At 38.0% G+C, this 16,405-nt stretch overlaps 2 protein-coding genes across 2 annotated transcripts; both read left to right on the forward strand.

The window, feature by feature from the left end:
- Positions 1-429: 429 nt before the first annotated feature.
- LOC138327229 (uncharacterized) lies at positions 430-3,208 on the forward strand. Its single transcript, XM_069273209.1, has 2 exons — positions 430-452; positions 1,600-3,208. The coding sequence occupies exons 1-2, from the start codon at positions 430-432 to the stop codon at positions 3,176-3,178; spliced, it is 1,602 nt and encodes a 533-aa protein (XP_069129310.1). The 3' UTR covers positions 3,179-3,208.
- An 8,392-nt stretch (positions 3,209-11,600) lies between these two features.
- On the forward strand, positions 11,601-14,601 carry LOC138328474 (uncharacterized). The gene is made up of 2 exons (XM_069275294.1): positions 11,601-11,697; positions 12,483-14,601. Exons 1-2 carry the CDS (start codon positions 11,683-11,685, stop codon positions 14,532-14,534), a joined length of 2,067 nt encoding a protein of 688 aa, XP_069131395.1. The 5' UTR covers positions 11,601-11,682; the 3' UTR covers positions 14,535-14,601.
- Positions 14,602-16,405: the final 1,804 nt, after the last annotated feature.

Below are 16,405 nucleotides of genomic sequence, written 5' to 3' on the forward strand. Positions count from 1 at the left end.
TATTCATGACCAAAGCACAGTTTGGTGGACTTCTTTCAAATGGATTGAACACTCGACACGCATAAATTCCTAAACAACCGAAAATCCCTCGGAAGTGTCTACAAAAACGTGAGCCTATATATATAAAAAAGCAATAGTGAAACAAGCACAGACACAATTAAAAGAGTTGACGATGAAGGGCTAATGTCATGACCCTGGTGTACTTTTGAATGACGTAAAAATTCAAAGACTTGACACAAAATGAAACAGACATTGCTTGTCAATTAAACTGACGCGACAACACACCAATAAAATATCACAGAACATTTGCACGTGCAACGAACATGCATGGGATGACATTCTCAATAGTGTCGTGTGCATCAAGAAGACAGCCATATTCTGAGGTTTTTCAATTGTGAAAATTTGAAGGGGAAAAGGGCAAAAAGAAGAATGGCTGAAGATACTATTCAATCGTAAGTACTGTTTTATTGTCGTTGTTTAAATTGCCTTTGCACTAGAACGAATAATCACACCCTGCCTCCACTCCGGTTCCCATCTGTCAGAAATCTTCCGTCCGTCGTTCAGAGCTACGTCATCGCAGATACCTTTTTGAAATGTCGGGGAATTTGAGCACATCCTTACAGACGACTCGCGAATGAGGATATTTTATTTCAGATGCATTACCATGTATTTCTTCGAGTCGAAATGTAAAGAGATATCTGTGTCATTAAAATTTGCCGTTTGTCAGATCACAGGTTTACGACGCGCGTGCAAAAAAAAAAGAAAAAAAAATCTAAAAATACTATTTTAGTAAATTAGGTTTACAACGCGCGCGCGCAAAAAAAATACTAAAAATACTATTTTAGTATTTTTTTTTTTTTTTTGTGCGCGTCGTAAACATGTGGTCAGATTTGCTATACCACCTATGCTTTGGTTCTACAATATACCGACAATACTAAATCAATAATTATATCATTTTTTTACAGAATGAGAATAGAGACATGATAGGGTTTTTTCGAATCTGTTGTATAATTCTAAATCATTTTGGTATGCATGTATCCATCCTTCCCAACTTCATTCAACTTCATGAAATTTTCGTGAGTTTCATTTAAAAAGTTAATTTGTGCATCGCGATACCATACATACACTTTATATTAGCATTTTGTATCTCCTTTTAATTGTTATTTCTACGGCGGCCTCTCTATCAATGATTGTCAGTAATTACCTACATACAAAATGTACATTCATTAGGGGATGCGGGGGAAGGCCGGATGTTCGATTCATCCAGAAGATTCTTCCTGTTTACCATACTACCCTATTATTTGAAACCACGTCTTTGCAAATTAAAGAGTTGTCTCTCTCGCGAAGTGTTGTGACGTCATTTTTTTTTGTGTGTGAGCGAAATTCAAGTCGTTTTCTGTGAAAAGTATGAAGTTACGTTCCCAAACATATGATATCACAATCAATATCTACTCTGCAAGTACAAATTTAGCTGCTAGACGATTTTTAAATTTCAAACATTGTAAACAAACATTTTTCATGTGTTAGTTATATCAGAGCGTTGTATATTGATAGCATATATTATCACTTGAAACTGTACCCAAATTTGACATCTTACAGACAAAAACGAGGCAAGGGAAACAATATTTTTACAGACAAAAACTACGACTACTTCAAGCCAGTTTTATGCTACCTAGAGGGTGCCTGGACAACCGACACCAAGACGTTAAGCGAACCCTTCCACAGCGACCGCCATTTTCTTGATGCTTCTAGTTGGTTCGATCTGCTGGAGAAGGTTCGATTCACATCCTACACCGGTGGCAAAAGTAACATTGAGAACTACAGCTTCCTCCCTACAACAATTACAGATGTGGTAGATGGAAGACCAGTTTACGCCCAATGGAACTACAGAATAGTTTGCCATCCAATCCGCAATCACGACATGACTCTTAGTAGTTTATCTCTGATTGACAATCTTGGAGTTCGGATGGCTCACAGATATACATACGAGAAAGCATACAGTCAGCGAAGTGCGCGATTCCGAATTAACCCACGCTCTTACAACCAGTATAACAGTACTCTCCTGGCTGCACAGCGACAAAATCTAGAGTATACCGGAGTCGAGCTTTTGGATTCTATCATGAGCGAAATACCAGGCAAGGATAATTACCACCATACCCTTAAAGATAAAACTTTTGGAATCGAGGAAAATACTATGCTGAATTTCGGAAAGAGTGAACAGAACTCTGCTAACTACCATCGATTCACAGATTCAAAAATTGGAAACTCACAAGCTCATCACGTTTCCTATAAGGGATTTTCTGACGAAAATCTTTGGGTAGCCGAGACCACTCAGCCAAGAGTAGCTCCAATGACAGTTCTGTCCTGCAAGTACAACTCCAACATAAAAGATGTCTCGTGCAGTAACACAACTGTGCGTTACTCGTACGCCTTGCCACTGGAAATCATCTGGATGACGCCTCTTTACAAGTGGAATCCATACGATTTGACTTTCTTCACTAAAAACAATGTCCCATCAATGCACGGAAGAACAGGCGGTACCAACTTAACAACGGCTTTTAATGGAACAAGTAGGTCTAACTACTATTACACTCCCGTAGATTTCTTCAAGAGTAACGAGGTAGGAAGGGATCCAGCGGACACGGCCAAGGACGTTGTTGGTGTTTTGGACAAACATGGTCACGTTAAACTTGTCAAACCTTCCGGAACGCGCATCGTCCTTCCAGAAATCGAGGGAATCGGAAAAATTCGAACGCGTTATCCTGTAGCCCCGTCACACCACGAGGGAAGCCTAATGTACAAAGAAATGGACGCCCTGAAGGAAATGATACTCGACATTCCGAAAAATCTGAAGTTCTTTGAATCTCCACCATTTGGATCGAAAACTAAGCAGGCACATAATCCAGATGACTATCTGCACCACTTTACTACGATCTTCACCCACAACACGCCACCCGGCCTTCACCAACATTACGTTTACGTCGACACACGTGACTGGTGGACACTGACCCAAAACCAGAAGGTCATGGTCATCACCACCAATGACAACGAACACACTCACACGTTACAGATACAGCGTGACGCCCACGACCATAACCGGTTCAACATCCTGTCATGTGACAACGCTCCTCGATGCTGGGACGGACACGCCCCCATTCTCCTGCCCGTCACAGAATAGATACCACAATCGTCGTTTTTCTTATATACAACATAGAGAAATAAAAATGAACTAAGCAGTTAATGTTATTACTCGTTGTGCTTTAACTTACTAGTATTAGAAGGGAAAAACAACTAAAAATGACAGTCTTGCTTTGTGCACATAAAAACATAGAAAACATTGGTACTACCGAAAAATATCAGAACAGGAAACAATTGATAGGATGGGTTAGTGCGTTCAAAACATTTAACAGGGCCCTCACAACAGGTAACAGGTGTTGTACTGTTGTGAATGACAATTATGCAAATGGTCGAGCTGAAAAGAATGGGTTTGTCCAGTAAGCATGACCAAAGTTGCATATTCATAGAAAAAATACTTCTCTACTACAGGGAAAAATGGCCAGTATACTTGGTTACAATTTGATGTCTTGGTTTATGGTTTTAAAAATAGAATTGACAGCTTCATAGCATCATTGCTCGGCACTTCCATGGCGGATTTCCAAATTGAAATTTCTCCATGATTGCTGAAATATCCAAATGAGCTATTCGGGCCCTCGAGACTGTATGCACAAAAATGTTGGTTTCTGGCATGTATGAACCCAAATTTTGTCATAGTTTCTTTTTAAGTATTGTTTCATATTCACAGCACTGACGAATATCCTTGAAAACAGATACTTATTATAAGTTTGGTCCTTGATGTACATCAAATGAATCGAACAGCACATACGGTACACTCTCTGCAATGGAAGTCTCTGTAGACCAGTGATTGGTCAGTTTATTTCTCCTGAACTGCCCCTGCTTTACTATGACATTTTCCATAGATGAATATCGCAACAATATAAGGCAATACGTACTGCGATTAGAAATTGGTCATCATCAGATTGAAATATTGTAATAAAGAAAAATCACGTTTGATTCTCAGGAAGGCATTGATGTGTGATATTAGGGTTTCTTGTACAGTTGTAATTTAATTAACCAATCAGATTGATCCTTGTAAAAATGCATGCTTGAAAGATCAATTTCCGTTCCGCAGTTGATGCATCGTCCGCTACTTGGATACTTGGTGTCATGTTTCATATCAAAAAACCGTAACATTACAAAAAAAGATTCTTAATAAAGGTACGTTGATTAAGGTAGACCGTCCCTTCTGGTTTCCTCCCATGGATTTCGTTCATTTTTTGATATTTTGATTTTAGGTATACCCTGATCACAAAAATCGCATAAAAATCATATGCCACCGGGTTAACTTTTCTTCCATGGTTGCTTAAAGATATGTACAAACGACTTAATAATACGGATTTTAAGGATTTTTTAAAAATAAATTATATTTCTTCCCTGTAGCATCCCTTAACATGTAAATAATATGCCTGTAACATGTTCATACCTTCAGTAGGTGATATAGAATTCATTGCTATATCCAATAAGGTTTTCCACATTAAAACGAAATATCGTTATTTTAAAATTAAGTTCGGACCCAATTTTAGTGTAAAATTGCATCAAAATAGTCAGACTAATTGGCGTTCTGCCGCTCCTCGGATACGGACCTCGCGGCTTCTTACCAGTGTACCTACCTGGTGACGAGGATATACAGTCCAAACACCCAGGGCACGGCCAGCCCGAATGGTATGTGTTCATGAGGGATGGTACGAGGGCATCATAGGGATCAAGCTCAATGGATAGGAGAATCATACGGACATGGTACGAGGGCATCAAAGGGGTCATGCTCAATGGATAGGAGATTCATACGGACATGGTACGAGGACATCATAGGGATCAAGGGCATTGGATAGGACATTCATACGGACATGGTACGAGGGCATCATATGGATCAAGCTCATTGGATAGGAGAATCATACGGACATGGTACGAGGGCATCATATGGATCAAGCTCATTGGATAGGAGATTCATAGGGACATGGTACGAGGGCATCATAGGGATCAAGCTCATTGGATAGGAGATTCATAGGGACATGGTACGAGGGCATCATATGGATCAAGCTCATTGGATAGGAGAATCATACGGACATGGTACGAGGGCATCATAGGGATCAAGGGCATTGGATAGGAGATTCTTAGGGACATGGTACGAGGGCATCATAGGGATCAAGCTCATTGGATAGGAGATTCATACGGACATGGTACGAGGGCATCAAAGGGATCAAGCTCATTGGATAGGAGAATCATACGGACAAGGTACGAGGGCATCATAAGGATCAAGCTCAATGGATAGGAGATTCTTAGGGACATGGTACGAGGGCATCAAAGGGATCAAGCTCATAGGATAGGAGATTCATATTAACATGGTACGAGGGCATCATAAGGATCAAGCCCATTGGATAGGAGATTCATAGGGACATGGTACGAGGGCATCATAAGGATCAAGCCCATTGGATAGGAAATTCATAGGGACATGGTACGAGGGCATCATAAGGATCAAGCCCATTGGATAGGAGATTCATAGGGACATGGTACGAGGGCATCATAGGGATCAAGCTCATTGGATAGGAGAGTCATCGGGACATGGTACGAGGGCATCATATGGATCAAGCTCATTGGATAGGAGATTCATACGGACATGGTACGAGGGCATCATAAGGATCAAGCTCATTGGTTAGGAGAATCATACGGACATGGTACGAGGGCATCATAAGGATCAAGCTCAATGGATAGGAGATTCATAGGGACAAGGTACGAGGGCATCAAAGGGATCAAGCTCATAGGATAGGAGATTCATATTAACATGGTACGAGGGCATCATAAGGATCAAGCCCATTGGATAGGACATTCATAGGGACATGGTACGAGGGCATCATAAGGATCAAGCCCATTGGATAGGACATTCATAGGGACATGGTACGAGGGCATCATAAGGATCAAGCCCATTGGTTAGGACATTCATAGGGACATGGTACGAGGGCATCATAAGGATCAAGCTCATTGGATAGGAAATTCATAGGGACATGGTACGAGGGCATCATAAGGATCAAGCTCATTGGATAGGACATTCATAGGGACATGGTACGAGGGCATCATAAGGATCAAGCCCATTGGATAGGACATTCATAGGGACATTTATCTTTTAAAAAGAAACAAAAGAATTTAAGAGAAAACAATCTGAAAGATATAGATCTAGATGAATTGAATAGGGAAAAAAAAGAAAAAAATAGAAGAGAAACTTAAAGGTAGTGTAATTCGGTCAAAAGCATTCTTGATAGAGGAAGGCGAAAAGTCTACGCTATATTTTTTAAATCTAGAAAGTAGAAATTATGTATCAACAAGCAAATTCATGGAATGTCCATCCCCCGCTTTCAGGACATATTGTAGGTAAACATTATTGAGGTTAGATATGTCTTAAATTTTCGTTAAAAATACGACAGCTCATGAAATGACGGCCCACTTCAGAAAGTAAGACGGTAACACTCGCACCCGCAAGCTACATCAAAGGCTGCGCCGGCGGATATCAAAAGAATCAGTCGTCGCCCAACGTCACGGTTAGTGCCCAAACACAAAAGCTCCTGCCTTGTATTTCCCCAAAACCCAGTGTGACTTATCCTTCTCATATACGTCCTTGTTTATTTTCAATCAAATAGAAAGTATCATTATTACCTCAATCTCCTGATAGTTTAAGTATTTCTGAGAATATTAAAACTATGTTTGATAGCAAAGCAGATGGAATTTCACCATCAAAATCGTTTCTTCTGAACTGAGTAGACCATCAGTTAACGAGAACTAAAGGTGCGCTTTGCAGGAGTTCCCGGGTTTCGTGTAAATACCTTCTCTTGTTCTCAATCAATCCCCTATTACCTTTAGTATGACGTAGAGAGATTTACCATCATCTAATTTTATCAACCAATAAAATGAATTGAAAACCCCGTCCTTTAGATATAATTTCTATTCGGACAGTGTGTATCAAGGAAATTTGTTACACTATACATATCTATTCCGCCCTAGACATTGGCATGGAAGTTTTACATTTGAGAACGAAAATCGAAAACATTTAAGATAGAATTGTCTAATCCTAATAGCACGTCTATTTTACAGTAAACGATAATAGACATATGAGTAGTTGTAAACTTCTTCTCTGTCTCTCCGATGATGAATTTTGCAGGATCTTAATTGTTCCCATTATGCTTTGCGCAGCAGCCAAGAACGATAACTTAATTGCAGTTTCATTCCGCGGGAAGTATCAATGCCGCCACTTTATCAATGTCATAGCTTTGGAACTATGATGTCCAATGCCTGATAGATGCAGGGAAGAATGATGAGGTTATTTGACAGTCCATAAGGAGGTCTTTACGTGGTCCTGCCGCTGAGACAGTGATGAGATTAATGGGCTCGTCAGTTACATCGAACCAAATCATTGTTAAGCTACTTAGTTTATATGGTGTTGTCGACTTGCAAGAGACACTATTGGAAAGATTTTATTCAGCTCATCAGTCTCCCGAAAAGTCTGTTACGGAATGGGCCTGTAGATTAGAGGGTTTATTGACTCGTGCAGTGTCGTCCATTTTGCCGGAGGAAAGGAATAGGAGATTGCATAACAAGTTCTGGTCTGGGCTTAGACAAGATCTTAGAGAAGTTTCTGGACACAAAGCCGATGCTATTAGCGATTTCCAGGAGCTTTGCATTGCCGTATACGACGTATGGGTGTTCCCGGGAGTCGGGCCCTCTTCATTCATGAAGAGGGTATTTTATGGAGTAATAAACTTCTGCGTGGAGTGCTTATTAATTACATGTACTTTAAAACCACTTAAGTAGCTAGACCCTGCTACATTTAAAGGTGCTACTTGCAATTGGGCCATCTTCCAGTCATTTTATACAATACCAGAGTTGTACAATATTGGTGAAGTTTGTGGCGCAGTAGTAAGTAGTTAACTTTATCGAAAGCTTTCGAAAAATCTAATAGTCTATAATTAAGGACATGTCTTTTTACCTGCTTCAATATTTTTTGAAATATCGTCAACAAATTCCAGTCATTGGGTTTCGCTGGATCTAAATTTTCTAAAACCATGTGGTAGTGGATAAAGGAAACAGTGTTTATCAGAATGGGACATGATATGACTAACAACAGAAACATATATACATAGAGATGGGAAACTCCTTCTTTGTCTATGTTGACAGGCAGAGGGACCTTCAGTTTATAGGCATTTTCCCTTGGCTAACTACTTTTAAGTGTATTCTTTTATACATGATATTTTTGCATCAACAAAAAGTTTAAACATTATATCATGGTTTGATGTGATCAGTTTTCCCAATTAATGTTATTTAATATGATTTTTGAAAGTATGAAAATGAGCAATTTTACCTGGTTTTTCGAAAATCAGGCATTCAAAACCGGAAGTGCATTTTGTTTTATTAATATATAAGTTAAAATATTATTTTTTCTTTGAAAAATCGTACTCAAACCATCTGAAAATTACTTAACTTTTATAACATATCAAAGTTATTCTGCGGTATTTAACTATAATAGAGTTTATCTAAAAGCCCCTAGAGACATACAGATGTACATCTGCCTATCGTGAAAATGGCAAAGTTGCCAATCTCTATGTATATATGTTTCTGCTAACAACATGCGCATCTCCTAGTATCAGTGATCCAGTATTTACAATGTAACCAAAACTTTTTTAACAGATTAAATTTTAATGGCTCTCATATTATTGATCTATCAACAAAGTGTTTATCTGTAAGAATTCAATTTAGTCTCTGCTACTTGACTTACCTGTCTACTGCTCCCATCCGCTTGTGTAGCTCAAAACACAGTCAGGCGGACAATTCTGTTGCCATCATGTTGATTCCATTACATCTGCTACATATCCTATGAAAATAGAGCAAATAAAGCTCATAAATGTGTTTCCCTATATAAACTATGGTAAATTTGACCCTCTCCCCTGGAAAAAATTCCAAGACCCCAGGGCTATGGAATTCACAATTTTAGTAGAGGGCCTTGAGACCTTTCAATCTATGAAGAGTAATTCTGACGAACAATATGATATACTAATAACCAGTAGTATCTAGGCATTTTCGTACGGAACCTACCGAAGCATAACGAGTTAGGTCCTACACACATATAGGTCCTAATTTAGCACATAAGCCCGTGCATGCACATCGTTTTCCTTAGTATGTGTACAAGTACATGTATTAGATTCCCAAAAAGCTAAGTGGGCTACGCAGAAGCTTAACAATTTCTTTGGAAAGAATTTGGAAATTAAACAATGATATGATAGTATTGCTTAGCAATTTCAAACGGTGGAAATGAAACCACGATCCGCGGGGAATTTTCCCCCTTAATGGTACTACAAAACACGTGTTCTTTGTAGTCTAACTTCAAACATCAAACTTTATTAGTCTCTTTACAAAATACATTGTGTAGAGAAACATATTTACAAGCCAAGAAATGCAACATAGAAGGAGGACAAATTAAATGACTTTTTTAAACATAACTTTGATAAATTTACCTAAATTTCTCATTACATGTATTTTTATATTCTTTGAGTTCAGAAGCTGTGAAAATATTATATTTGGTCTGGTGTAATAGTACTCATTAACATATATTTACAAATTCTATCTTGTCATTATTCCATTTTTGTAAAAATTGGTCACATAATATTTGCTTAACTTGAGCTTTTACCCAATTTGGATTCAAATTGTGTTGGAACTGAGAGTGCCATATATACATAAGACCACATTCGTTTAAAATATTTTGTACAAAAGTTAAGTATCGAACTACTCTGTTTTAATTTACAAAAACATGATATAACATGATAGCTGTAAAAACCTACATATTTGTAATCATAATATATGTAAATATTATTTATATTTTTCACTGGCCGAAAGAAAATAATACAGTTTTATGACATTAAACATTATTTTGATACCTTTTTGGATCAAAAAGGGAACCTTGTCATACACCTCTACTGGGCAACTTTAATTGTTATGAAACCTTATGCAGGGCCATATTTCAGCACAGGCCCCTGGGACCATTTGAATTTTTTACACGTATTTCAAGGGTTTGCATTAATGTTGCTACATGTAACATTTAGTTTTAATAAAATTGGTTCGTGGGCAAATTTCCATTGTTCGTGAAAGAGGTCCTTTATAAACCTTTTAGCACATCACCATAATTAAAAACGATTTGTAAAATGATACATATTTACACTTTGATTGTGTATTGTATTGTTTACTGTCTTCATTATAGAAGAATGGAAAATACATCATTTTCAAATTATCCTCAAATAACATGAATGTTTATATCGAAATATATGTCTTAAATTCATAAAATGATATGATAGTTTTAATGGTAAAGTCATATTATAATCGCGAAGCTTGTTTGAAAAACCTAACCGATGTATTTTTGGTCTTGCAGATTTATGTATTTTATGCCACATGTTCGGGAATCTGACAAAATAATCATTATATTCAGTTTTTACTAGTTATGAATATGCAAACTGATTTGACTAAATGTCAATGATTTGAGCAGTAGTTTTAAAGGTTTAAATGTACAGTATACACAAAATGGTATGAGTTACTTGTTACAGAAGTTAAATATGTAACAATATTAAAACAGATACACATATAAATGGTCCATTTTTGTAAAATCTAAAAGATTTTTTATACCAAATTGAATCATCTAGTGTAAATGGGTTATTGTATTTATATAATAAAACAAAATAAAATATATCAGTAATTAAAAACAATATGTTCATGACGTTACAATCCATCCGTCTATGCTTATTAATATAGTTCAAGTTAAAATTAATTCCGCCTCTTCTTATACATACTATTGTGTCAGAGAGCAAATACAATCTTGAATTCTTGAATATTGAAAAATAAAAACACAGAACATAGACAGATTGATCAAGTTAAGATATGAGCTATTGTTTTTGTATCTATAAGGTCACAGCAGTCAATGTCGTCAATTGTGAAAACATTTTGAGCTTCATTTGTCATTGCTGTTGTAAAATAAATCGCAATTATTGCACTCCAGATTCTGGAGGTTATGCCAACATTTGTATTATGAAATTACTGGACTAGAAGTTGATTTTCAGACAAAGTCTTGCAAAAACAAAACTCTACATTCTTATGAACAATAAACCCAAACATATTTACCAAATCCGCGTTTTCTGTTGTCCATTTGAGTTGATATTCAAAGAGATTTAAAAGTTTACGCCCAATGTTGGACAAATTTGCTGTATGTTACTGTTAAGAAGGTCAAAGTTAGGATAAGCTGATAGCTGGTGTTCCTGATCTATTGATAACCCCATTAATGTAATGATGTAGTGTGAAAGTACATTTGAAAATAAAATATTGCTTTTCCTAAGTTACAATACAATCGTATTACTCAAATGGTAGTCAGCTGGTGTACCTTTATCATTAAGCTTGACCTGGTCAGGTATATAAGCTATCAGATGACCTGGCCGTGTAGATACTGTCCACACCTGCCCGGAGATACGGGGATACATATAAATCTTCGGGGACATTTGAAGCCCAACATTGTGGAAAAGTCAGTGTCCATAGCTTAGCGTCACCATGACGACGAGTAAGGTAAGTTTTATTCACATTAATTTCTGTTATACCTCTGTATCCTAAGCGCTAATAGACATCATGTTATACAAATGTTATTCTTGCCATGGACTCTAAAATTTGATGTTTTTCGTTACTTAATTTTTCACTTATATTTTTATTTCTAAATATTCTCATTTTCGCCCGAATTTTCTTTTCTTATTTACTCCCACGCAAATTACTGTTTTCTCATCCAATGATCCTCTTTTCACCTATTGAACTTCTATTCATTGACGTTTTTATGATTCGCCAACGGGTCCCGTTTTTATTTTTATTTTCTAATACACTTCCTTGAAGCAGGTTTCTTTTCCTTAGTCAATGGACCCATTTTGTCTTTTGTTCCTACTCCCTTGGAGGTTTCTTTTTTCTTTCATAAACATTAGTGTGTGTTGTTTTGATTCCTACTCTGCCATATCACACATATCGCACATCGAATTATGAAGCATATGTTACCTAAAGATGACCTTATCGACCATCCCATTCATGAATGGATTTAGTTTGATTCCTAAAAATATTCCATTGGCTTTCTTGTTATCAAGCATCAGCCTCGTCTATAGCGAGTGTCATACTTTACATAGTTAAGCGGTCAATAACGGATTAAACTAATACTTTTTTTTTCTTTTTGCATCAAATATAATACTTTCTGATATAAGGACATCTGAAATTACAATCTCATTCGCATAATCGTTCGTTTGATTATTAATAGACTTTGTTGACTGTAAATCCTTATTCACATCTTACCATTGTATTCATTTGTATGTTTGCAGTGTATGCTGTCCCTTTTGTTCTTGGGCCTGTTGAGTACCGATCTTGATGCTCGCGACATACAGCCCGACGTCGACAAGCTTGTAAATGACATAGGCGAGCTTGCCAGGCAACTCATGCTTCAGCAGCTTTTCATCGAGGAGAGGATACGATCCGACGGAAACTCCGGAGTGAAGCAGATACGAGGCACTCATAAGGGAACTCGAGCTTACTTCGGAGATACCTTCAACATGGGATCTATGATGTCTATCCACGATCATACTAACTACGACCGAACTATTGGCATGGGCGAGTTCAATGCTGTGATGAACGGAGTGGAATTCCGGACAAGACACAATGACTACAAACTACGTATGCCAAGCGAAAATAGCACTGACTTCAACCGCCTCCAAGATGTACCGTTTCCAGAGGTCCCGCCTTCCGTGAAAGCCAAGCACAGTGTTCCGGATCAGATCAAGGAGATGCGAGAGTATTTCCGGGCATTCAAGGAGCAGAACGCTTCCATCCGCCACGACTATCGTGACTACTTCAAGCCAGTCTTGTGCTACCTAGAGGGTGCCTGGACAACCGACACCAAGACGTTAAGCGAGCCCTTTCACAGCGACCGCCATTTTCTTGATGCTTCTAGTTGGTTCGATCTGCTGGAGAAGGTTCGATTTACATCCTACACCGGCGGCAAAAGTAACTTTGAGAATTACAGCTTCCTCCCTACAACAATTACAGATGTGGTAGATGGAAGACCAGTTTACGCCCAATGGAACTACAGGATAGTTTGCCATCCAATCCGTAACCAGGGAGTGTCTCTCAGTAGTTTATCTCTCATTGACGACCTTGGAGTTCGGATGGCTCGCAGATTTACATACGAGAAAGCATATAGTCAGCGAACTGCGCGATTCCGAATTAACCCACGCTCTTACAACCAGTATAACAGTACTCTCTTGGCTGCACAGCGACAAGATCTAGAGTATACCGGAGTCGAGCTTCTGGATTCTGTCATGAGCGAAATACCAGGCAAGGATAATTACTACCATACCCTTCAAGATAACACTTTTGGAGTCGAGGAAGATACTATGATGAATTTTGGAAAGAGTGAACAGAACTCTGCTTACTACCATCGACTCACAGATTCAAAAATTGGAAACTCACAAGCCAACCACGTTTCCTATAAGGGATTTTCTGACGAAAATCTCTTTGTAGCCGAGACCACTCAGCCAAGAGTAGCTCCTATGTCAGTATTGTCTTGTGCATTCAATGACACTTTGAAAGACGTATCTTGCAGTAACACAACTGTGCGTTACTCGTACGCCTTGCCACTGGAAATCATCTGGATGACGCCTCTTTACAAGTGGAATCCATACGATATTCCTTTTTTCACTGACAACAAAGTCCCACCAAAGAATGGACGAGTAGGTGGCACTAACGCAACATCGGCCTACAATGGCACTAGTCAGTCATACTACTATTATACGCCTATAGACTTCTTCAAGAGTAACGAGGTAGGAAGGGATCCAGCGGACACGGCGAAGGACGTTGTTGGTGTTTTGGACAAACATGGTCACGTTAAACTCGTCAAACCTTCCGGAACGCGCATCGTCCTTCCAGAAATCGAGGGAATCGGAAAAATTCGAACGCGTTATCCTGTAGCCCCTTCACATCACGAGGGAAGCCCTATGTACAAAGAAATGGACGCCTTGAAGGAAATGGTACTCGACATTCCGAAAAATCTGAAGTTCTTTGAATCTCCACCATTTGGATCAAAAACTAAGCAGGCATATAATCATGATGACAATCTGCGCCACTTTACTACCACCTTCACCCACAACACGCCACCCGGCCTTCACCAACATGACGTTTACGTCGACTCACGTGACTGGTGGGCACTGAACCATAACCAGATGGTCACGGTCATCACCACCAATGACAACGAACACACTCACACGTTACAGATACAGCGTGACGCCCACGACCACAACCGGTTCAACATCCTATCATGTGACAACGCTCCTCGATGCTGGGATGGGCACTCTAACGGTCTCCTGCAAGTTACGGAATAGATACCGAAGTCAATTATCACTAACTTCAAACTTTATCATAAAAGAAATAAAAGAAAGAGCTAATTAAGCATGACTGATTTTTTTTATACTCTAAACATTGTATTATTTTAGCCGCAATTAGATTATAATTATGAACGAGATAGCAACATGAAGAATTCGCGAAAGTCCTATTTAACATACAGGCTTAAAGAAATGCAATTAACTCGATCATATTTCATATCTATTAAATGTTTTCAGCACAAAGTAAAAAAATATTATTACCGCTAAAATATGTTCTCCCGTTTACAGTAATTACAAGCTTGTGAACGTATACATTTGTTCTTAATGCATATTCATGATCAGAGGCGCGTTTGATAGATATTGATCATAGAAAAGTATTAAACCTTTATGCAAAAAACGTAATAATAATAGTTATTTTATCGAACACTACACCTTCCGACCTGATTGTCCATAGCATCATAAAATGATATAACAGCTGCACAGTACCGTCTATGAGTTAATATCAACTTTTATGTCTCTCATATTGTTATTGCATGGGTCAGTTTTCTTCCAAGTTCAGTTTCATTGATGTCAGTGACAATGTATAAATCTACAAAGTGTTCATTAAAAAGATTGCGGTGGTTCATTAGTACATGTAGTCCAAGTTGTTGTTTGTGGTAGTGCAGTTGAATGTCGTGTCCATTATATATGTGCCCAAGTTAAGCTGATCACTGCTAAACTATTAAGATATATCTTATGATTTTCAGTACAGAATTTTAAAATCACCTTAATAACTGGATCCTTTTCTCCTTCAACATGGCACATCATGTTTTTTAATACCAATTTTGGTAGCAATTTGCTTTAATATCTTCTTCAATGTTTCAATGTTCTGTGGGTGACACGTGTTGGTTAAAATAGATTAGATATCCAAGTCCCTGTTCACAAGTTGTGGTTCATCGGAAACGTGTCTTATTTCATGTGAAGTTGTTGGTATTGAATAATAGACATATCTATATATATATCTATATTGACGACAGATTGCAGCCAATATACAGCTTGTACTCAAGTGCGGCTTATACGTGTACAAAAACTGGGGAAAAAATCGTAAAATTTTTGCATGCTATACTTCAGTGCTGCTTATAATACAGCAGTTATCATTATGTTTTGTTGTCAAAATGTTTGGGCATCATGCAAAAGGACTCAATGCCTAATATATGGACCATCAATGAAAAATATAAGAAAATCAATTTCATTTATTTCAAAACAATCGACACAGCTTTAATTTCTCTCTATATATCACTTAACCGCAGACTTATAAATACATCATCTGAATGCTTATACATGTCTGTGCACCCAGCTTCTTTATAAAATAATCATAATTTCCCATTTCTTTTCTCCACAACAATAACTGAAACGACTAATAAAGATATATATCACGTGGAGCGCGTTAGCGCTCCTCGGAAGATACAGTTGGTAGTAGACTAAAGGTTACACCCTTGTGCACACGGAGTGCACTACGTTTAGACTACAGGTAGACACGGAGTGCACTACGTTTAGACTACAGGTAGACACGGAGTGCACTACGTGTGAACATGGTGTCTACTACGAGTGGACATAGTGTCCAGGTACATTCAGACCTAGACAGACAAGGTGATGTGTAACAACTTGGGATCGGGGGAAGAATACATATATACTGTATATGTTTGTATGTAGATAGCTTCTGCTATTCATAGCCGCTATGAAAATTAGAAAAATACATTCAATCCATATATTTACATTGGAATGATTCATGAAAATAAGAGTTATTGAAAGGTAATTATATTATATTTAAAATTATGACACCCATACACGACGAGAAACGAGATTAATGGAACAGCTGGATGACACAACGT

The sequence above is a fragment of the Argopecten irradians genome, chromosome 7 (assembly GCF_041381155.1).
Source record: "Argopecten irradians isolate NY chromosome 7, Ai_NY, whole genome shotgun sequence".
In the NCBI taxonomy this organism is placed as follows: domain Eukaryota; kingdom Metazoa; phylum Mollusca; class Bivalvia; order Pectinida; family Pectinidae; genus Argopecten; species Argopecten irradians.

Excerpts from the sequence above, each read along its gene's own strand:
- LOC138327229 (XM_069273209.1), top strand. The coding sequence starts at position 430 with ATGGCTGAAGATACTATTCAATC. Across the intron at positions 453-1,599 it reads GCTGAAGATACTATTCAATC|ACAAAAACGAGGCAAGGGAA; the intron begins GTAAGTACTGTT and ends GACATCTTACAG.